Consider the following 23815-nt stretch of genomic DNA (forward strand, 5'->3'; position numbering starts at 1 on the left):
GACAGAGCTTTCCAAACTGTGTGTTGCATGAAAAATGCTCATTTTTGCCCCCCACAAACAGCTGCTTGGCAGCTGTTTGGAAGGAGCATGTTGGCCACTCCTGGAGGACGAAGAGGAGGAGGCAGCAACAGTGAGAACATCAGAGGTGGAGGCCACTCCGATGGCTCTGAGCCCAAGCCTGGGGCCCTATCATCCTTCTCCTCCTTTTTTAAAATTTTTTATTTATGATTTTATTGATACATTAAAAGTGGGGGAACAATTTAGAAAAAATAGACAAAAGACTGAATATAGTAGATCAGTAAGATAATAATAAAGAGGGAAAAAACACCCCCCCCCCAAAATACCCCCAAACAGACACCTAACAAAACATATTTTGTTGCATCTTCCAGATCTTCTGCATTGCGGTTCATATTTTCTTCGTGTCTATACATTTACCAGCATTGATGTCTTTACTTCTATGGGCCTTGGGTTTTTGTTTAGCCTCTGTCGATAAAATTCTATTGTTTATTTTTCCCCCAGATATAATTCTAATTTATTCGAGTCCTTTGCCTTTGTGAGTTATTCTGTGATAAAATGTGTGTCAGAAGATCCATGTTCCTAATGTCTAGAATTCTCAAAATCCTTTTTTCCATGGAAGGAATTTCCTGGGTTTTCCACAATTGTGCCAGGCATATCCTGGTGGCTGTTACAAAGTATACAAACAGCTTGTTCGTATTAGGGTCATCCTTCTCCTCCTTGTTGCTCTCAGCAGTCCACCTCACCATCCAATGGAAGCAGCCCAACTGTGACCCCAGCCACAGCTGGGGCTGTGGGGAAAAGAGGAGGCAAAAGTAAGAGAGTAGAGTTAGGGTGAGTAAGGATTCAGCGGAGGAGCTGGTGATGGGAACAGAAGGAAAGAATGAGAAGAGACTCTCAAAGGACATCCAGTTGAACCCCCATCAGCCAGGCAGAAAGGCACAGTCAAAACCCTCCCAACAGACAGATATCCAGCCTCAATTTAAAACCTTCCAGAGAAGGAGATTCCACTGGACTTCCAGGCAGTCTATATTTCACTAGAGTTGGAAGAGATCTCCAAAGGACGTCTAGTCCAATCCACTTCAGTCAGACAGGAAGACAATCAATGCACCACTGGATGGCCATCCAGCCCATGTTTAAAAACCTCCAGAGAGATTTAATCATTACAGAAGGGGATTGCTGGTGCTATTCAAATATAATACAATAGAGTCACATTTATCCAAGACTCGCTTATCCAAAGCTCTGGATTATCCAACGCATTTTTGTAGTCAATGTTTTCAATACATTTTGATATTTTGGTGCTAAATTCGTAAATACAGTAATTACCAAATAGCATTACTGTGTATTGAACTACGTTTTCTGTAAAATTTGTTGTATAACATGATGTTTTGGTGCTTAATTTATAAAATCATAACCTAATTCGATGTTTAATAGGCTTCTCCTTAATCCTTCCTTATTATCCAACATATTCGCTTATCCAACGTTCTGCCGACCTGTTTATGTTGGATAAGTGAGACTCTACTGTACTGTTATAACATTTGTAATTTGCACTATTTGTTGATTGAGTTAAAGTAACTGCCACTAAAATTGGTACGTTTATAATTAAGAAAAGAAAATCTGTTGACAATGATATTTGTGATGAACTTCATGGAGCAGCTATAGAGGGAACTGTAAAACACTCAAGTGTAGTACATAAGTGTTTAGGAAAAATTTCCAAACCTCATTTATACAATAAAGATTATATAGAGAGTATATAACTTTTATAAGAAGTTGGGTAAACATCCAGTTTGCTAGAAAAGTTAGCATGTCATGAAAGGATGCATGTCTAAAAATTGAAAAGTTTGGAAATCTCTGCTAGAAGAAGACAAGGATTAAAGAAAAGTGCAACCATACACTCTCTTCTCTAACTGTGCTTCCAGCTTTACTTTCTTCCTTGCCTTCTACCTAGACTCTATTCATAAATTTACAGAATACTAGTGGTTGGAGTTAACATTCCCAAACAGGTCAAATAAACTTTTTGTTACTCTAATTGTTATTTTAATGCTCATATTATCAGTACTATTTAGAAGTCTTTTTCTCTGCCTTTTACTGTGATTTAGGGCCCCTCCACACAGCCATATAACTCAGAATATCAAGACAGATAATCCACAATATCTGCTTTGAACTGGTTTATCAGAGTCCACACTGTCAGATAATCCAGTTCAATTCAGGTTTTATATAGCTGTGTGGCAGAGGCCATAAGTCCACTTTTAGTGCAGAATGTGGAAAATTTTTCTTCTTCTTCTTCAGTTACCATTATTCCTTATAGTTCGCAAAATGTTATTTGTTGCAATAACTCACTACCATGTTTAAAGGTAATTTGATACATTACTAATTGATCTGATCATTACTTTTCATTGCTATTTATGAAAATAACCCTTTATCAATAAAAAGATAATAGCATCAAGCCAGAAAAATGTATGATCGCAATGCCTCTTAAACTATCATTACCTCTGAGAAGTAACTTTGAAAAGTAATAGGAAACCTTGAGTACAGCAATAAAGTCACCATGTACCATTTCTTTAAATTATTATTGAAATATAGAGATTTGAAAACCACTCAATTTTAATGAGTATTGGTTTTTTTTAAAAAACATTTTTTTCTTTTTTCATACGGGGTTATGAGACTAAGTTTCCCCCCTCACTCCTGCACTTTAATTTGCACAGTTTTACTTTTTTTTCCCCAATTGGCACAATTTATGAAACTTTCCCTCATTGGCTGAAGTGTCACTCTTTTAAAATGTTCACTTTATCAGTTCACACTTTTAAATAAGCACATTATTTTACGTGGACAATATCATGGAAGCCTATCTCACATATGTGTGAATGATTAGATGAGGTGTGCCTTTTTCACAAAAATGATACAAAATTTCTACCCTTCTGGAAATCTGACTTTGTAGTGGTCTCATTATCCTGTTCCAAAATGGTAATTAGTTAGACGTTACTTGTAAACAGTTAGATTCCAGCTGTAGACAGGTATTTCTCATAAGATATTATGAGTTCTCCAGGGAGGGATGTTTAGGGATTAACATTGTTTGTCTGTGCATAATTTGGACAAGAGGAAATCTTAGTTGTAATGTAATGTCATTTACATGTTATTTCCGCTGCTCTTCCGTATAATTTAATTTGTTCAGGTGCATATATATATATATATATATATATATATATATATGTATATATGAGATGAACATCTGTACTTGGACACATCTTAGAAATACTTCTCTTGAAGTCTATCTACACCTACTCTTTACATGTGCACACAACCTCTATGTTTGGCCCATAGTCATTAAAAATGAAAGATAGGAGGGTGTGTATGTAAATCCCTGACAGACCACCAAACCTGCCATAAAAAATAATTAAAAAGATGAAGTATGACTCTTGTAACCAAATACCCTGACTTTGTGTTCACCCCCTGTCTGTGCTCAAGGTCTCTAGGTGCTCAATGGGAGCTTTTTAATTATTTTTCTCTGTTTGATGTTGCTAAGTATAATGAATGGATTTCAGAGGGGTTTTTGTTGAACCCTCGATGCGTATCAGTTCAGTGCTGTTAGGCACAGCGATATCTGACTGGATCAGACCCTGAGATTTGTTCTTTATAGATCTGACGTCCAGAAACACCAGATTGTTTAAAGCCAGGCTCTATTAATCAAATGATGCGTCCCTGTCACAGGAACGTGATTTCATTCCATCAGAGGGGCAAGGAAGCCAAGGAAACTGTAGGCACCTTTCTGAAATTTGGGCCGGTTGGTTCCTCAAGGATTTATGCCAGCACAATTCATGGTGTAATGCTAATTATAATATTAAAGAAATTGGGACTCCAAAAAGTGATTCCATGGTAGAGATATAGCAGCCAACCACCCATGCCTACTATCAGGATACTCCATTACACACATTCAGTTCTAGTCTCAAGAGACAGGTAGAATCTAAATTGAATATATAACTATGTACAGGAAGCACAACACACACCAGAATTTTATTAGTGTGTCCATTGGGCATTTAATAATCTGCCTTAGGATTCTTTTACATATAGTAATTATGCAGACCGAAAGGTCCCAGGTTCAAATCCCAGGAGCGGAATGAGTGCCCACTGTTAGCCCCAGCTTCTGCCAACCTAGCAGTTCGAAAACATGCCAATGTGAGTAGATCAATAGGTACCGCTCCGGCGGGAAGGTAAGGGCGCTCCATGCAGTCATGCCGGCCACATGACCTTGGGGGTGTCTATGGACAATGCTGGCTGTTCGGCTTAGAAATGGAGATGAGCACCAACCCCCAAAGGCGGTCACGACTGGACTTAACATCAGGGGAAAACCTTTACCTTTACCTTAATTATAATGCTGTAATAACTGTATCCTTTGGTATGTTAGGATCTGTCATCTGGTAAGGCCCTAGAGCATTCTGGCAAAGAATTCTAAGTACCTCATAAAACTACAAATCCAATGATTCCTTAAGATGGAACAATGATAGCTAAAGTGGAATCAAAATGCTGTTTGTGTGAAGTGTGAAAAGGCTCTTTATAGGTTTTTCTCTATTACATTGGTTTTTAAAGTCCCCACCCATTCTGTAATTGTTGACGCTGCATCAAGCATGGTGATCCATTATTCTCCCTTGATCTATAGATGCTGTATTTTGCCTCAAAAACACGAACTTTTAAAATCACTACAGTTGGCACTCTCAAGCTGTGTAATTTAGACATTACCAGAAGGAATGGTTGCTGATGATGCTGATCATGAGGAAGATAATGATATTTATGGGGCATCTATACCTTGCTCACATAATATGTTTCATGAAACCAATCTTAGAAAAAATTAGAATAAGGAGGTAGAGCTGCTTGAGGAATGAGACATTTTTTAAGTCAAGGACTAATGTATAGATTAGAATATAGGTATTAGGCTTATGCATGATTCGTTTTCAAAAATGGCTTTTTGCTAGTTTGGCTGGTTGGGATGTCCATAATGGCATGGGCTTTGCTGCCAGTTTTTTGGTCACAACAGAACATCGGCTGTCAAAAACTGGTTGCTTTCAGTTTCTTTTGGTTACACATGGAGTGCAGGAGGGAGGCAGCTGGAAAGGAAAGGATCACAGGAAGCAGGGTTTCTTAAGCTCTTACTTCTCTCTTGATTTGGAGGTGGAATTGAATTGTGAGGGGGGAGGCTTTCTAAGTAAGCTGCCAGTTCTCCTTTCTGGTGTCTCCAAATCAAGAGAGAAGGGAGGGCTTTTTAAAAGGAAGCCCAGGGTAGGACTTAACGTCAGGGGAAAATCTTTACCTTTACCTACCCTGTTTCCCCTAAAATAAGACATCCCCAGAAAATAAGACCTAGTAGAGGTTTTGCTGAATTGCTAAATATAAGGCCTCCCCTGAAAGTAAGACCTAGCAAAGTTTTTGTTTGGAAGCATGCCCACCGAACAGAATACCAGAGCATGCAGGATCGGTGAATGTATGTACCATAGAGTGTTGTACATGGAAATAATGGTAGTAACAAGAAATTCTTGATAGGATTCAGTTTGTCTGGTTATGCTGGTTTGTGATGACAACTACTGTACAGTATATAATAATAATAATAATAATAATAATAATAATAATAATAATAATAATAATAATAATAATAAAAACTTTATTTATACCCCGCCACCATCTCCCCAACGGGGACTCGGGGCGGCTTACATGGGGCCATACCCAAGACAATATAATATAACAAAATATAAAAACAACATATCATATCATATAATAAATGTTCATTTTTTTTGTTCAACAATAAATGTGAATTCTTCATGGAAAAATAAGACATCCCCTGGAAATAAGACCTAGAGCATCTTTGGGAGCAAAAATTAATATAAGACACTGTCTTATTTTCGGGAAAACACGGTAGTGGTTTCTTAAACCTTTTGCTTGGAATCCTCTAAAAACAGATGGAAAGGGATCACAGAAAGGGAGATTTCTTAAGCCCTTGTCTTAAACCCAGGATTTTTTGAAAGAAAGAAGGGAAAGATTCACAGGAAGCAGGGTTCCTTAAGCCCTTGCTCTTAAAATTACAGAAAGGGGAGCTTCGTAAATTTCCCATTGCCACCAATGGACTGGATCAAAATGGATCTTTCAGTTGCCACAAGGGAAAACAGATTATCACCCTGCTGAATTATGGAAGCTCCCAAAAATGGATCGAGGCCATGCTGAATTTCAGGACACCAAAAATGGATCAGGGTTTAACAGAAATGCACAACCCTAATAGGTATTGTCTACTGACATTCTTCCTGAAAGTTCTGGTCTGCTTCTTCACTCAAAAAGACAGCCTGATTGAACCAAAGGGATGTAAACCACCCATCCAAGCACTACTGCTTTTAATAGACAACAAGGAAACATTTGTTTTCGTTTTTATCCATATACTGATATTTGCAAAGACCAGCTTAGGAAATGTGCTCCCTCTTTTTTTCCGCTGAAAACAAATCTTGTAATGATTCAGAGAGGATAAGTGATGCACTCCCCCATTTACTGCACAAAGATAAACCATATTGGGATCTGTTTCTCTAGTCTATTCCTGACTAGTTGTTGACCATCATTGTGGAAACAGGCTCCACTGTATGAAGAAGTACATTGCTGGATGACCCCCAAAGACTTTGTTGCTATGTGAGGATCACAAAATTCTCCCAATTCACTTTCCTTGTGCTATATGACTACCTCCACTCCAGGCTTTTTCCATAAGCAAAAAGCATTGTGAACCTTCCTCACAAGGAGGTGTTGTAACCTTTTTATTCTGGCAGAATTTCAGCAGTTGACTGACTGTTGAAAAAGGCTTTTTGACAGATTGGTGCAGAGTGTCTCCCTCCCTTAATTCATGTTTTAACATTACTTGGATTTCAGTAGTGTTTTGATATTTATGATCTATTTGGGAGTTTAGGGGGTGCTAGTTCACCCCTTGCTTCACCCTCTTTTACACCCTCATTATTGCAATCCTTTCCTGCTTCTCATCCTTCAAGAAGTGCAACAAAATTAGTAGAGGACTATTGGCTTGTTCTAATTTCCTGATCCACAAATTATATATAAAGACAAGAGTTTGGCTTAAAGCAGTAGATGTACAATACTTCGATATGTCTGCAGAACTCCTCCCAACTATTTTTCTTCCTGGACTGTTACTTTGACAATAGCAATTGGACAAATCCTTTGCCATACTATAATCCATTTATAGAGCGTGGCATGTGCAGTTCTGTCTTGAAGATATCAATGACAATAGGACTTAGGAAAGATGTTTGGGTACCAACAACAGCTGCCTAGAATCAAGTATCTCTCTTGTCAAAAACCTATTTGTATTTGTATCTAAGGAAAAACACTTTAAAAGGAGCCAAGAGTAATGGATGCATTCTGGATTGATCTTCTTCTCAAGAGATGAAATTGAAATGTCTTAAGTGCTCCTGCAATGAAAATGTTTCAAGATAGTAGTGGAGAAAGTGATGGACTTGCACTTGAGAGAACAAAGTTCAAGTCATGACTGAACCACGAACCTCATTGGGTGACCTTTGGCCTGTCACTCTTTCTCTTTCAGTCTCATAAAGCTGTTGAGAATCACATAGGGAGAAGAGCCAAGCATGTTGCCTTCAGCTCATTGGAGGAAAGGAAGGGAATAAATGTGGGAAATGTTTTATTCCTGGGAGAGGGGGGGTATAGACCATTCTCTTCCTGACATGTTGGTATCTAGGAAATATGTTTTGTGAGAGTACAAGTTATACTCAAGTAATCTGAGAGACCTACAAAATATGCATTATAGCTGCATAAACAGTCCAGCCATTGACTTGTCCTTTTAATTTATTTTCATACCAAATTTTCATACCATATGAGTTTTCATACTAAATTTTCATAGGTTAATGGATGTATGAATGAATGTATGCAATGGTGTCACAAACCAGAAACTATAGAATGTTTGCATCCTGACATGAATGTCTGCAGTCTATAGGATTTCAGCAGCAAGCACCATTTTGTTTCATTTTAGGGGAACTAGTCAAATTTTCTATGCAGTAGTGGGATCTCTAGGGGAGGGGGCTTAAAATTTGTATTTCTGAGGGAGATGGCTTGTTTCCTGTTTAAGGAATGAAATAAAAGGGGATTAATTACATTTTGAATTCATCACCAGTCAAGAGAGAGAAATAATAGAAAGAGAGGTTAAAACTATGTTATCAGTGGAAATTATGAAATGAGGCTATGCTTGTAAAATTACAGTTTGATGCAGAAGAAAATAATGCAAAATCCAGATAATCAAGGGGAGGAAATCACTTGGAAAAGGAGTAATGGTGAAAAAAGGTTTAGGTGTGACAGAACAAATTAGATGTGAGCTTCCTCTGAGGCACGAAAGAGAGAAAAAGGAGGTAACAAGGAGGTAATTGTCCCGCTCTTCATAGCTTCTGGTCAGATTACATGTAAAATGTTGTGTTCAATCCCAGGCACCTCAAAAGATGTCAACAAATTGGAGGGATTTCAGATGCGAGGAAGGGAAATGATGAAAGGGCTTCAGGAACTCATTAGTGGAGAAAGATTGAGAGAGCTAAATATGTATACAGAAGGGCTAAATGTGGCAGGATCACTGCCTGAGAGGATGTCAACTTGCGCAGACACCGAGGAGGGAAAAGAGGGTGGTTTCAGATACTAAAAGTGAGCGTTAAGGGGAGTTAACGGCATCAAATTAAGTCAAGGAAAATTCAGCAGGAGGAAGAGCGAATGTTTTGTCCTCATTTTTTGCCCAGTTCTTAGTACACTGGTCCTGAATCTATTGAATGGGAGAGTCTCTTTTGCACACCCCATAATTGTAGAAGCACTCTAAAGTGAACTGATTTGTCAGAACCGTTAATTTCTGAAAATATGTTACTTGCCACATACTGCTTTTCCAAGCCTTTTAGCAATATTCTCTGAAGTTAGGATCCTTCTCTTTCCTATTGTTTTATACTCTACCAATAATTATGTAATGTCTTCTCATGATATGCCCAAAATACAACAGTTTAAGCTAGTCTGAATCCAGGCGGGGCTGGAGGTGAGTAGCCTGGAGAAACATCTATTTCTGTTTTATTGACTATTCTAAAGCCTTCGACTGTGTGGATCATAATAAATTGTGGCAAGTTCTTGGTGGTATTGGGATACCAAGTCACCTTGTCTGTCTCCTAAGAAATCTGTATAAAGACCAAGTAGCAACAGTAAGAGCAGACCACGGAACAACAGACTGGTTCAAGATTGGGAAAGGAATACTTTCACCCTACCTATTCAACTTGTATGCAGAACACACCACGTGATGTGCAGGGCTTGACGAATCCAAGGCTGGAGTTAAAATAGCTGGAAGAAACATTAACAACCTTAGGTATGCAGATGATACCACTCTGATGGCTGAAAGTGAGGAGGAGCTGAGGAGCCTTATCACCAAGGTGAAAGAAGAAAGTGCAAAAGCTGGGTTGCAGTTAAACGTCAAGAAAACCAAGATCATGGCAACTACACCTATTGATAAATGGCAAATAGAAGGAGAAAACGTGGAGGCAGCGACAGACTTTATATTTCTAGGACGTTTACTTCTTGGGAGGAAAGCAATGGCCAACCTTGATAAAATAGTGAAGAGCAGAGACACCACACTGGCAAAGAAGTTCAACATAGTTAAATCAAAGGTATTCCCCATTGTAACCTATGGATGCGAGAGCTGGACCATAAAGAAGACTGAGCGATGGAAGATAGACGCTTTTGAACTTTGGTGCTGGAGGAAAATTCTGAGAGTGCCTTGGACCGCAAGAAGATCCAACCAGTCCATCCTCCAGGAAATAATGCCCGACTGCTCACTGAAGGGAAGCAGAGGCAAAGATGAAGTACTTTGGACACATCATGAGAAGACAGGAAAGCTTGGAAAATATCGTGATGCTGGGGAAAATGGAAGGAAAAGGCAAGAGAGGCCGACCAAGGGCAAGGTGGATGGATGGTATCCTTGTAGTGACTGGTTTGACCTTGAAGGAACTGGGGGCGGCAACGGCTGAAAAGGAAGCTCTGGCGTGGGTGGGTCCATGAGGTCACGAAGAGTCGGAAGTGACTCAATGAATAATAAACAACAACAAGGTAGTCAGCTTGGCTTCTAGGGGAAATTTAGGCATGATTTAAAAAAAAATCTCCAGTATTTAGCACCGTATTTCAATAATTTGATCAGCTTTTTTTTACTGTCCAACTTTCACAAGCACTCATAGGCATTTGATATACAATGAAACAAATCATCCCAACTCTAGGGTATATCATTTCCTAAATACATATACCAATACAGTATATCATTTCACTTCAGGATCTTGACTAGTTTCTTCATAGCCACCCTTGTAAATCCTACTCTTGTTCTGATTTCTTTACTGCAGTCTCCGTTCTTATTAATGACTGAGACAATGTATAGAAAACTTTGAACTATTTCAGTGTCTTCATTGTCTACTTTCAAGGTATAAAAATTATCTATGGTCATTTTTTTCTTGTAAAAGTCTTTATTTTATGAGCATCACTTTGCTTGCATCGGAGATTAATGCAATACTCCTGTGGTTATTGCAATTCCTGGTTTCCTCTTTCTTGTGGATTGGAATGTATATTGAGCCTTTCGAGGCTTGCGGTTTTCTACCGACAATTGCTTTTAAGTGATTTGCAAATAGCTTGAAACTAAAATTACCTGAAACAGACCAGGAGGGTTACCATTGTTTTGTGATTGCTGTTGTTGTTGCTGCTGCTGTTCAAATGGCTATATCTGTCGGAGTATTCATGAACATTAGGGAGGTAAATTTCAATTTATTTTATTTTCAAATACAAAAATAAATGCTTGAAAAAAACCTCTTTTGGGTGAGTTGACCCAAAAAAGGTATGTTTTGATGATCATTTACACATTAGAACATCATTGTGAAAAAAATGATTGCATCAATAACTTGGGTTTTGCACAGGCAACTGGAATTTATGCAATATATGCTGTTTTCTATGTAAAAAAATATTCTATGCAACCCCATCATAAGAGGGTTTTTGTTTTTTGTAAAACTGCAAGTATGGGGCATGTTTCTTTCTCAGGAAAAAAAGAAAAATTAAAATCTCAGTCTGTTTTTTTGATGGGGTGTCTCAAAAACATCTTTTTTCATTGAAGATGAGAAAAATCTGTGAATATTATTTCAATCCCTACTGTGGTTACATTAAAAAAAAACAATGAATAGGAGAAACTATCAAAGATTTCCCAGCATAAGTTTTCACCAAAGGGGCAGAATGAAGAACCATCCAAGCATTGATCTAGAGCCAGGAATTTGTTATTCCAGTTGTGCGAAAAAATTTTTTCCTAGATTAATAGTTTTTCAAAGAAATATCTAGGATAGCAAATAATCTTCCTTGTTTGCTCTTTTTAAGTACTCAAAGCACCCATAAAAAACTGATGACACTTAACTCTGAACACATCTAATCTCATGTGATTTTGAAAGCAAAGCACAGTTTCGCTTGATTCGCACTTAGAGAAGAGGCCATTCCAGAATACCTGGGATCTCCATCCAAGAAAAGACCAGCTGCATATCAAACCTTACAGTATCAGAACAGCCAATTAACTGTTGTGTGTAAGACAGCCTCTTGTGTCATGAAACCCATATATTCCTGAAAAACTTTTTCCAGAAAATTGTATGCTGCTTTTGTGCAGAACAGCAATTTTGTACAAAAATATGATTTTCATACCAAAAAAAAATCCCAATGTATTTCTATGCATAATCATTTATTTCCCATATGATTTTGAATATTTGAATAACTCTTTCCCTGTGCAGCTATCTCTGTGCATCTTGTAGGAGTTAGAATATCCACCACATATAAAAATGCCCAATTGTGTATACTTGATTGTATATGAATTAGCTCAAATATATTTAACACTAGATGGAACAATTCATGTCTGAAAAACAAGATGGACTATTAAACTCAATCACATTAGACATTATTCTAACTGGAAACCCAGTTATATATACACATTTATATCCCACACCCCTATCAAGACCTCCAGGATTACATCTGCAAATCTGCCTATCCATATATTATTGTCCTCAGATGGACAGTTGTGTTCATAGCTTTCTGTCCTGTAATTACCCCGATATAGGCAGCTGGATCAGCTCAGGTCAATTCAGGGCTCAGTTTGTTTGTGAGAGGGTGATGGGAAGGCAGCAAAGAAGAGGAAAGCTCGTAGTAATGTTATTCTGGTTCTTGGGCTATAATTTGTGGTCTAAAACATGTTTGCTGGTGGTCTTTAAAGAGGAAGTAGCAACCTTTTTATTTGCTTTACTACTTTGCATCTGAAGATACAGTGCAGATGATGTGGGGTTATATTGAGTTTGACATCACATAATTTGACATCACACTGTTTGACATTTCATATTACATAATGCCTCATACAAATATGTGCAAAGAAATGTAGCAGAGCAGAATTTATATTCCATGGTGTGTTTTACTATTGTTTGACAATTTAGACTTTGGAAGTTAATATTACTTTGATTGAGTGGGAATTTCCAGTTGTTTCTCACTACTGGTGATGTTCAGGAGGGAGATGGTATATGTGGTTCAGCTACATTTAGAGGGTTCTCAATTGCTCATCCCAATATATGTATTTGCAATTTTTCCTCTGTTTTGTCCTGCTCACACTGGTATGGTTGTTTGTTTTAAATCCTATGTAAACTACACAAAATCATTTAATCTGTAAATTTAATCAGAGAGTAGTGATATGAGGGAAGCATATACCCTTGATAGTGATGGCTCTATCCTAACACCTAAGCTTCTCTGAAGAACTCCCATCTGTCTCCAGTCTATATTCAAGCGACACAAATCATACACAGCATGAATAATATCCAAGTGTTATATGCTCTAATATTATTTTTTCCAAAATAAACAATTACTCTGGTTGACATAAACTGGGAGGTGTGATGTGATCACAAACAGAAAAGGAAATGTCTATGAGACAATCTGTCTATTAAGGACTTCACTGCTTACCATGGAAATGAAAACACTGAAGGCATCACCCATACTCAAGGTTTTGACTTTGAGCCAAATGTCCTGTTGATAGATTATTTTAAAAAAATGTAAGAAGCCCATTAAGACTTAAATAGTGTCACTAAATTACTTGTTGCCATGCTGAGAATCTTTACTGAAATATAAGCTTATCCTCAAGTTTGTGCTGGACCATGGATGAGGAACCATCTTAGAACCACTTTGGTCTTACGAGCTTGCTTACTTCTGTCTCTCTCCAAAACTTCTGTTAGGTTCCTACAATGACAGTAATCATCTGCTATTTGTTGTGGTTTCTGTTAAACCTACCCCCCCCCCCCCTCCCCCGGTATAAATGCTAGCAATTAACTTTTAATGTCTGCCAACCTGCAGAAATGGTCTCCTGATAGGCTCTTTCAGGCTTCACATTTCATCCAGATGAAGGTTCCATTTATGATAATAAGGCAGGTATTCAGGTACCTCAAAAGAGGGAAGAAAATAAAAACTGGAGAGGTTCCCAAGCACTTGGAATTTAAGAACAGAAACGTTCTGGGCCACTTCTGGCTGGACACCATTTTCTAGAGAAATCAAGGACTTTTGACCATACCTTTGTTCTCACTCTGGTATGACCCATACTTATTTAGCAGTACAAGATTATTTTTGTAACCTTCCCTTTCTTTGACTTTCATCATTATCTTCCTTATTCTCTACTTATTTAACCATCAGAAACTTAGTGCTCAGCAAAGCCACTCCCTTGAAATCCTATGTGGAGTATCTGAGGAAGAAGAAGATCAATGGAGATGGGGAAGAGACAGCAAGTTATGAGCAAAAAATGAAGGATTTGGTTGAAATGCAAATCATGGGAAATATACCATTTTTTTGCTCTGATAGTTGTCTGTCAAGATAGTTAACAAGCATAACCAAGCAATTGGGGAAAGTAGTGTCTATCGTGTTTCCCCGAAAATAAGACATCCCTTGAAAATAAGCCTAGTAGAGGTTTTGGTGAATTGCCAAATATAAGACATCTCCTGAAAGTAAGACCTAGGAGGAGGGAACCACCGCTGCATGCGGCACGAAGGAGAAGGAGGAAAAGGCGTGCAAAATAAGGGAGCAAAATAAGACATCCCCTGAAAATAAGACCTAACACATCTTTGGGAGCAAAAATTAATATAAGACACTGTCTTATTTTTGGGGAAACATGGTAGGTGTTGTTGTTGGAGGAATTTGTATATCATGGTAAGATGTTGAATTGGCATGTTTTTCCATAACATGGAATGTTCTCAAGTCTTTTAGATGGGACCTGTGTGCCTTGCCTCTCCTGGTTCAATTTGGCTTTTGTCAGTTGACTGATTCTTTCTTTCATCATAGCTTTGGCAGAATGAATAGCCGTCTCTTGAAATGCTGCCAGTATAGTCTGAATGGGAAAATATGTGGATGGTCCATCAGGTCAGATGACAGGGAAAAGGTTACTTACAAGCCTGGAACAGTTAAGACATCAGATTTTCATCTGGGATGATGAAAGTGTGGTATCAGTAGCATGTTCACAAGAGTTCATAAGAGGAACCCATTTTATACTTGATTTTCACCAGAAGGAAAGTGAAATATAGATCAGCAGTGAGCTGAAAGATGCTGGGGAACTTCATGGGTGGATGACTTCTTGGAGATAAATAGGATGTTCTTTTGCCATTAAAAATAGCATAAAAAGATTTATTTGAAAGGACTGAATATTTTATCCATTGTTCCCATCTGTCTGAATTTACTTCTTGGCTTAGGGAAGGTAGTTGAGGGATGACTGTCAAAGTGAGTCAGTGTACGATATGAAGTTCTAGCTAAAATAAAGAAAAAAATACTATAGAAATCTTTCTGAGTAATATCCAACATGTTCCTAAGGAATGGTATTTTAGTATTGCTTCCTGGAAGAAAGAAGGATAAATAAGCTTACAAAGACAAATATGGAAAAAGTAGATAGGGAATAAAGACTTTATGCCGGGCAGGGTAGGATGGGAACACGAGATAATGTTGGAAAGGGAAAGGAAGGGTGTGGGGGGGGGGGGGAGAGAGAAAATGCCCAGGATGAGGATAAAGTCTATTGTCCAGTGACATGACTTTACCTGTCAATCACAAAGGTGACAAGGGGGCTAGATTAAGCAAAGCTTCATCAAGATTAACAAAGGAAGATTATTGACCTCATCGTGAAAGGGCAGAAGCCTGTTTTATCATTAAACCTTGGAAGAAGGATGTTCTGTCTTGATGGGAAACCCTTTTGGAAATTAGAAGTGCAACTTTGTCTGTGATTATCTGGATGGACTCAGAACACGCAGCTCTTGGGCCCATCACTTTTATTCTCAATTATGGGGGGGGGCAGAAGATGGGAGGAGGAAAGCAAAGGTTCTGAGTGAATTCTCTGCTGTGCTTTGAAGAGAGGAAGTGAGAAACTGTGGCAGGTACTAGGGTAAGTACAATACCAGTTTGGAAGAGAGTTTGAAGGAGGGCTTGTAGTCTTATTGTCTTTTAAAAATAAGTTGTTACTCCTTTGAGTTAAATGCTGCCGGAGCATATCGGATTTGCACGAGATTTACCAGGCAAAATCTCTGTGCATGGAAACAGCCACTAACCTCATAAAACTATTAGAAGGATTAACATAGTCAAAGGCTGAAATGTAATCAAACTTGAACAGGTGAATGGATTCCTAGTAGAGAGCAATATTCCAGAAAGCAGGTGATGGGGAGCAGGTAGGAAGACAGCACTGGGTTATTTGACACTGGGATAATAACTGTTCTCTCCTAGGATTCATCAGTGTGTTGAACGTCTAATTTTTTCATTGATTCTCCCACAGAACAATCATTTGGGGACACTTTAAAGTCTGGTATGCTTTTCTTTTACTATTGCATCTCTATTAAGTTTCTATTCCCCTGCAAGTACAGATCACAACCCCATTTGTCAACGGAGTAAGTTAATTACTCAAATTATTAATCTGGAATAACTCCCTACCTCCACCCCATTTTTCACATATGGCTACAAATCATGATTATAACTCCTTTATACTTTAATGCTGGGGACTAGAGATAATAAGTGAGGCAGTTCGTGTGCTTCTGATTTAATTACCTGCTTACAAATCCAAATGTTGCCTAAGTTTTATATTCCTGGGAACACCAGATTTGTTAAATAATTCTGATATGTGCTTCCAGGCAGGGAGGCAAAATTCTGATCTCCCGACTTCCCCAGGTCTGCCTAAACTTTTACGGTTTTCTGTCTCTGATGTCAAGCGCTTATTTAAGAGATGTGAACTGAAGTGAATTGTTTTTGATCTGATGCAAACATATTCTGTTGTTTGGTCCTCATACAGTCTTTGGGCGTTAAAATGAGCTTACCAAGATCCAAATGAGATTTTTAGAAGGATTTATGTGATATAGCTGTTTTCATGTCCCGTATTACTTATCTGAATGCTTCCTTAGTTCAAAATCACCTCACCAGTAGAAAAGGGGGGGGGGGGGAAACGGAATCAAACATATAATTCCATTATATGCATTGTGTTGCGGTTCAACAAGTACTACGGCTTATATGTTCAATAAAGGATATGCCATTTGCTTTTTTATTTGAATGTGTAGGACAATTTGCTGTAACTCTGTAAGTTGATATCTTCACATTGCAATACATTGGAGCAATGAATTAGTGATAGTAGCACTGATATAAACTATTCCGTGGTGATCAAAAGAGTATTATTTATGTATAAAAACTCAACACTGAATGTGTAGGCTGGAAAATGTTGTTATTGTAGCATGTCTTCAAGTCATGGGATCTTCTTGCCAAGATGTATTCATTACCTTACTCTAAGGCTGAGAGAATGTGATTTGCCCATATTAACCCAATGAGTTTCTGTAGAAGAGTAGGGATGTTAATCCAGGTCTCCTGAATTCTTTGCACGCATCAAGACTCTAGAATGAATGTGACCTGAGATCACTTTAACTGCCATGGGTCATTGTTATGGCATCATGGGAGCTGAGGCACCAGCACTCTTTGGCAGAGAAGGCTAAAGACTTTGTTAAACTACAAGTTGTAGAATGACATAGTGGTGGGACATTGCAGTTAAAGCGGTTTAGATGCACTTGTAGTCAAACACTCAAAACAGACTGGCTCATGCATTACCTGGAAGCAAAGAAATGTTGGCTCCTAGGTAAACCTGTAACTTTACCAATCTTGGTTGCCTCTTCTGACACGATACAAAAAAAAATATCATGTCAGAACCTCAAATAAATTCTAGTACAGTAGAGTCTCACTTATCCAACACTCGCTTATCCAACGTTCTGGATTATCCAATGCATTTTTGTAGTCAATGTTTTCAATACATCGTGATATTTTGGTGTTAAATTCGTAAATACAGTAATTACTACATAGCATTACTGTGTATTGAACTACTTTTTCTGTCAAATTTGTTGTATAACATAATGTTTTGGTGCTTCATTTGTAAAATCATAACCTAATTTGATGTTTAATAGGCTTTTCCTTAACCTCTCCTTATTATCCAACATATTCACTTATCCAATGTTCTGCTGGCCCATTTATGTTGGATAAGCGAGACTCTACTGTATATAGACACTGTTAAATCTTAATCTCATTTATTTGTTAAAATCTTGAAGAAGAGTAATTTGTGGATTAGGAACTGTGGCTAAAAATATGACTTCTCTTGCCAAAGGTTGCCCGTTGCATTCATAACAGAGTATTTTGGGCCCAGGATTCTCTTGGCCAATTCATAATTTTGTCAGATTTCCTCCTTCACATGTTTAAACATTCTGACCTAGAAATAGAAGGATTTCAACTTTTGAAATTTATTTTCTGTTCAGAAAGTGTTCTTTATGTTTGCTGGTCTGTCCCACCAAATATGCAAATTTCAATCAGAGTGCTATTTTATTTGGCCTTATTAATATCTACGAGCAAACAGAATGACCCTTAGATCTATCTCTAAATGCTTTTAGAACCTTCCGAGCGAGTGCTTCTCTTGATATCATGTGCTAAATGCTAGGTGCACTGACATCACAAAGGGGCATGGTGCAAACTGCACTGTGTGACACCAAAATGAATGTCTACAATTTTTGTGTAGCAATTCAGTAGAAACGTACTATTTTAAAATAAAAAAATATTCCTATATATCGCTATAACAACAAATATGTTTTTATAAGTCTCGTTTATATGTACTGTAATTTTAGACTTACAAGGCTAAACATCTATGCTTATTTACTTTTTGAACCTTTTAATGCACATGTGATCTGGTTAGGGCTGCCACTATTACCTTCTTTCAAATCACTTTTTTCCCTACAATGCATGGTTTTCATTGCTGCTAGCTTTTTATAGTCATGTTTTGGTATTTTTTGGAGCCCCCGATGGTGCAGTGGGTTAAACCACTGAGTTACTGAACTTGCTGACTGAAAGGTCGGCGGCTTAAGTCCAGGGAGCAGAGTGAGCTTCTGCTGTTAGCCCCAGCTTCTGCCAACCTAGTAGTTCAAAAACATGCAAATGTGAGTAGATCAATAGGTGCCACTCTGGCGGGAAAGTAACAGCACTCCATGTAGTCATGCCACTCAGGAGGAGGTCCATAGGGTTACAGCATGACCTGACAAATTGGGTGACTCCCTAGTGATGCCACTTCTAATTACAGGTTGAATAAGAGTGGAGACACAAAGACTAAACGTTGGCAGGTCTGTTTCATAATACTACTGTGGCAGTGGGTAGCTTCATTCCATACAAGAGTCGCTGAGAACCTTATTTCTGACATGGCTTTGGAGCTGGGAGCAGTTGTAAAACAGGAGAATAGATCTTCACCCTCATAAAAAAAAATCCACCAGCCACTTTTGCTATGTTTAGAAGAAAGCAACCATAGTTTGCACATCAACCAGAGAAAAAGGATGGACCTAAAAACGGATGCTGATGTGTGAGCCTATAGAGAAGGGTGGAAGTAGAATGCAATTTAAATACTTAAACATATTATGGCATAGCTTTTTGTAGGCAAGAGCCTACATCTTGAGATCTATCTAAAGACTTTCAACACAATTATAGCCCGGCATCAGAATAAACATTTTAAGAGACATAAACAACACGAAACTAAAAAGAAAATCCCTAAAGAAGGAGGAAGGAGAATCAAATAAAGGCCAAAAGGTAAAGGAGGGGGAGAGAGAGTGTTGTTTGAAATATATCAGAAAGTGTGAAGAAGGCTGGTTTCATCAGGACAGAACAGAATGTGGCTATTAAGAGTCAAATCCATTAAAATAGGTGAGAATATTCTTGGTGACTTTAATGAGAGCCAGATCTCACCTTTGCTGGAGAAAGATGTGTGCTTATGTCATTGGACTTTCCATTTACAAGCATCATTAGAATCACTGTTGTTCTACAAGCTTTGTCTTTAAAAGAATCTTTTGAAAAGAAAGAAAGAAAATAAAAAGGGAGATGGAAGTGGGGTGGGGAGAGAGAATAAATTAGAAAGAATCATCTGATCAAATCCATGGAAAAAAGATAGTTATTCAAACTGTGTGTTGTGATGGGGAAAGGATGAGGCCATTGTGGTATAGGGTGTATGGTTATTGCTTCATTTTCAAGGGTATCTAACCATACTGATATTAGGCACTTAGAAAAAAAAAAAAGGAAACAGAAAATTAATGATGCTTAGTCAAAGCAAAGAAGAAAGGTTTTTTAAAAAGTCCCCAAAGGTTGAACATAAAAAGCTGTAAAGGAGTAAACAATTAAAGGTAATCCATACAGTCGTTATTGGAAAACCTGTGAACATTAACTGCTCTCATTTGGAGGAAAAATATATATAATGTTTCTCTCCAGAGCGCTAATCTTTTCTCACTTCAGCCTGTAATCTTAGTTTATCCTTGATGGAAAGGCTTTGTTCTCTGTGTTTTTGAAGCTATACTTCTTTCTTTTCTTCTTCTTCCTCACCATTAAATAAAGGTTTTGACAGAGGAACAAATAGCAATGAACTCAAATGGGGAAAAAAGGATTGTTATTTTTTCCTTTTCTTTGTGTATACATGTGGTAACATTTTCCCCCTCTGAAGAGGTGTTTCATTTGGTCTTATTTCTCTTTCAGGAAGTTGATGGCAATAAAGTGATGTCTTCATTTGCTCCACACAACTCATCTACCTCACCCTCGAAGGCAGAAGAAGGTGGGCGTCAAAGTGGAGAGTCCTTCTCCAGTACAGCCCTGGGTACTCCCGAGAGACGTAAAGGCAGTCTAGCAGATGTTGTGGACACACTAAAACAGAGGAAAATGGAGGAGCTCATCAAGAATGAACCAGAAGGTATGGTTTCCTGGACAAGGAGAATTGTTCTGCGATTTTCTCTAATATCAGTAGTGATTCCCCAAGAATGACACATACTATCCTGGTATCGGCACTGAAGTACCTGCTGTCTGAATATCTTCTCAGTTATGGTTCATGTTCAGACTATGCAAAACCATCATTTAATGCTACAAAGAGTGATATACAATTAGCCCCAGGCTCATGCTTCCTCTTCCAAAACAGTTGTGTAGACAACAAATTCTGTTTCTATTTTACTTTCGCTGTAGCTTATAGTGTGTCATCCAAGCCCTAACCTGTGGTTAATCTTAACTGTTGTGCATCAAAACAGGCCAGCTTCATCATTCAAGATTTGATGTTTGCTTGTCTTATCCAACGGTTGTTAAGATTAGTCATGGTTTGTCCAAGTTTTCATGTCACAACAAGCTGTGATTAAAAGTTTTCAGACCTACCTCTTGGCCATGGAAGAGAAAGAGAGGAAAGGGAGCTATTTGGACTGAGGTTTCTCTAAAGTAGTTTTTTTTTTCAGGCTGGCAATTACTTTTTCCCAATGTACTAAAGACCAGTGCCATATTAGTTCCTATTGGCTACAATTGTTTCTTTCCTTCTTGGAAACTCTCCAGTGGCTGGCAGCCTAAGGCTTGTGGGACTCGTCCTATTCCAGGAATCATCACTTTGAGTCTTACTCCCTGTAACATCAAGCCATGCTTTAACGTGAAAATTAATCTACAGTCTCATTCAGAGCTTGGAAGTCTTTTAGATTACAACTCCTGGTCAAGATGTTGAGAGAGCTGGATGTGCTGGCTTTTTGAGATGTAATCTTTCCAAACCATGAGTATAGAGATGTATTTATGAGGAGCCCCAGGGAATACTAGGAGCTGGTGTAGTCAAAATTAAAGCACAACAGAATTCTTATATCCTGTAAAAACCCATCCCACAAAAGAAATGGCAAGGAGTTAAAATGACGTGGTATGCCTTATGACAGTGGTTCTCAACCTGGGGTCCCCAGATGTTTTTGGCCTTCAGTTCCCAGAAATTCAAACAGCTGGTAAACTGGCTGGGATTTCTGGGAGTTGTTGGCCAAAAATATCTGGGGAACCCAGGTTGAGAACTACTGCCTTATGACATCATTAAATGACTACAGACTTGGTATTTTTCTTCCTCAGTGAAGTATTCTTGCCATCTTTAGGTGTTTATATTTTTCTAACCTGCTTTTCCTGATTATGATCTATATCAAAAAGTTGTTGTCATCGTCATCTCCTCCTCCTTCTCCCATGGATAGGGAGCTTTCTGGGGAATGTGATCATATCTCAAGGTTCTTGTATGAACTGGATTTAGACCAGGACCTAAATTCAACTGTTATTCTCAACTAGTGGAAAGCAACTGAATCACTGGAAACTTAGTAAATCAGAGACAATAATTCAATATTGCTTTTGTAGGAACTTCATAGTGGAATTTAGATCAGAAAAGTTCATGATGAGAAAAGTATTTGTGAAAAGTTTTAATAGACTCTCCATGGGTTCTAGTCAGTCCTATATACTGCTGAACAATTGGATATCTTGAGGCTTTTGTTTGGCTTGGTTATTATTTGGAGTAGATCCTGTGACATTTTGATAACCTCTTTGCTTTTCAATAAGAAGCTGCTGTTGCGTATTGTTCATCTCACTATTTCCTTATTCTTGATTTTGTGGACACGTAGATAGTAAGGCAAATGTTGTGAGAGGAGCCGACATTATACTGTTGTGAGAAAACTCCATGGTAGTTGTGAGAAAATGAGTTTAGAGAAACTGCAGTCCCATTACAATGGATGATGGATTGTGAATTAAATAAAAATAGAACTGTAAATAGTTTAGCATTTTTCACACCATTGTTAACAGCAGCCCAGCTCCATCCCTTGTAGAGTTTGGCTGGAATCCAACTATATCTGTCAGCTGTATGGACCATCTCATTTTGTTCTGCGAAAACTAATCACCATGGTGACAGGAGCAATGGCAACTGCTTCCTGCCCACTTCCCCTTGGGTTATTAATGTTGTCAAAATTGTTGGGGAAAAGTTCTTGGTGTTAACAATGGAGCAAGGTTTGACGAGAGGGGATGTCAAGTGCTATAGAGTTTAGCTTCAGCGGCTTACATGAATGGGTGAATGGTAGGAAGGTAAACCGTGTAAAACAAAAAAACTCCAAAGAAACATGGAATATTGACATGCTGACTCTCTCCAAATGTATGCAGAAAAGAGCATACCACATACCTTTTATGATAAAATGAATATCTGTACTTATTTGGACAGATTAAAAATTTCCTGCAGTTTGAAGATGGATGCTGTCATCATGTCATCGGAAGCACTGTGGCTTGAGTGAGGTTGCAAAGAATTGTGTGTTCTTAGTTTCTCCTTTGTCTTCCTTTTTAGAGACTCTGAACCTACAAGCAGGAACTTTTCCATTCTATTCAATGGCAATTGAATTCTTGGTGCTCTGATTCATTTTCAGTGCCTACTATTATGCTGATCATAACAGGAGGAGGAGAAAAACTGATGGATCCAAAGCTTGGATGGTCATTCACATGTTGGTCTTTAAGACACTACTTAACTCTAACATAGAGGAGTCTATGTAGAAGGAAGGAAGACAAGAAGGAGAAATAAAAAGGATAATATTCTCACGAAGTCTTCCACCAATATGGTGGTTACTATGTCAAAGGCCTGGACAGACATCCAAAAACCTGCCTTTCATTTGTTAAAATGGGAGAGTTTTTTTGGTGGACATAGGCGAGGGAGGTTGCAAATCCTTGCCATTTTAGCTTGGGGATACTGGGAACTACAATCAAAGAAAGGATTCCTCCCCCAAGCTTTTTTGTTTCTGCTGTTAAGTTCTTTAAAAAAAAAGTCAGATCTCCAACTGTGATATTCTACATTATCTATTTGAGAAGACAAAAAAAATAGCTTCCACCTGAGATAGTATTTGAGGTGCACCAAAATTTGCAGAGAAGCTAGTTAAGAGGGACCTGAAAAATATAGTGTTCTCTGCCTTGTACCCACAGGCTTGTGTGATGTGATTGCAAATTAGTCTGTTCCTATTGAACGAAGCCCACAATAAGAGTCTGCTGGAAAACAACTGCTTTGTTTAATGCCCATTTATCCTCAGTCCCTTCCTTCTTCCCTTCCCCCATTATTTTCTCCTTTTCTTCTCCCGCTCCCCAACCCACCAATAAAGAGACATATTCAATAGATTGGAGCATTGTTGTTTGCTTTTAGACAGATATTGTGGCCTCAGCATTAAGACTGATTTCATAGTTTTGACTGGGAAGGACCTTCTGGAGATGATGTCCATGTCATGTCTCTTGAGTAGTCGATGGGGGAGGCAAATTGCAATGGGGGAGGGATGGGAGTCGGTTGTGAAAATGCTGTGTTGAGTGGGAGGCCATGCATATGCCAGAGACTCCATTAAGTAAAGGTTACAGTTAGACATAAGAATGGTAACAGAGCTTATGCATTATCTCAGCTCTGCTGAAATGA

The 23815-nt window shown here is 38.3% G+C and overlaps 1 protein-coding gene across 10 annotated transcripts in view; it reads left to right on the forward strand.

The window, feature by feature from the left end:
• sox5 (SRY-box transcription factor 5) overlaps nucleotides 1–23815 on the forward strand; it is an 824881-nt gene that overhangs the window by 505834 nt on the left and 295232 nt on the right. For all 10 annotated transcript variants that reach the window (XM_062983191.1, XM_062983193.1, XM_062983192.1 and 7 more), the window contains one exon: nucleotides 20101–20311. In XM_062983191.1, the coding sequence (XP_062839261.1) occupies nucleotides 20101–20311 (211 nt within the window). The remainder of the gene's footprint in view (nucleotides 1–20100; nucleotides 20312–23815) is intronic.

This window comes from Anolis carolinensis, chromosome 5, assembly GCF_035594765.1.
Source record: "Anolis carolinensis isolate JA03-04 chromosome 5, rAnoCar3.1.pri, whole genome shotgun sequence".
Lineage (NCBI taxonomy): Eukaryota > Metazoa > Chordata > Lepidosauria > Squamata > Dactyloidae > Anolis > Anolis carolinensis.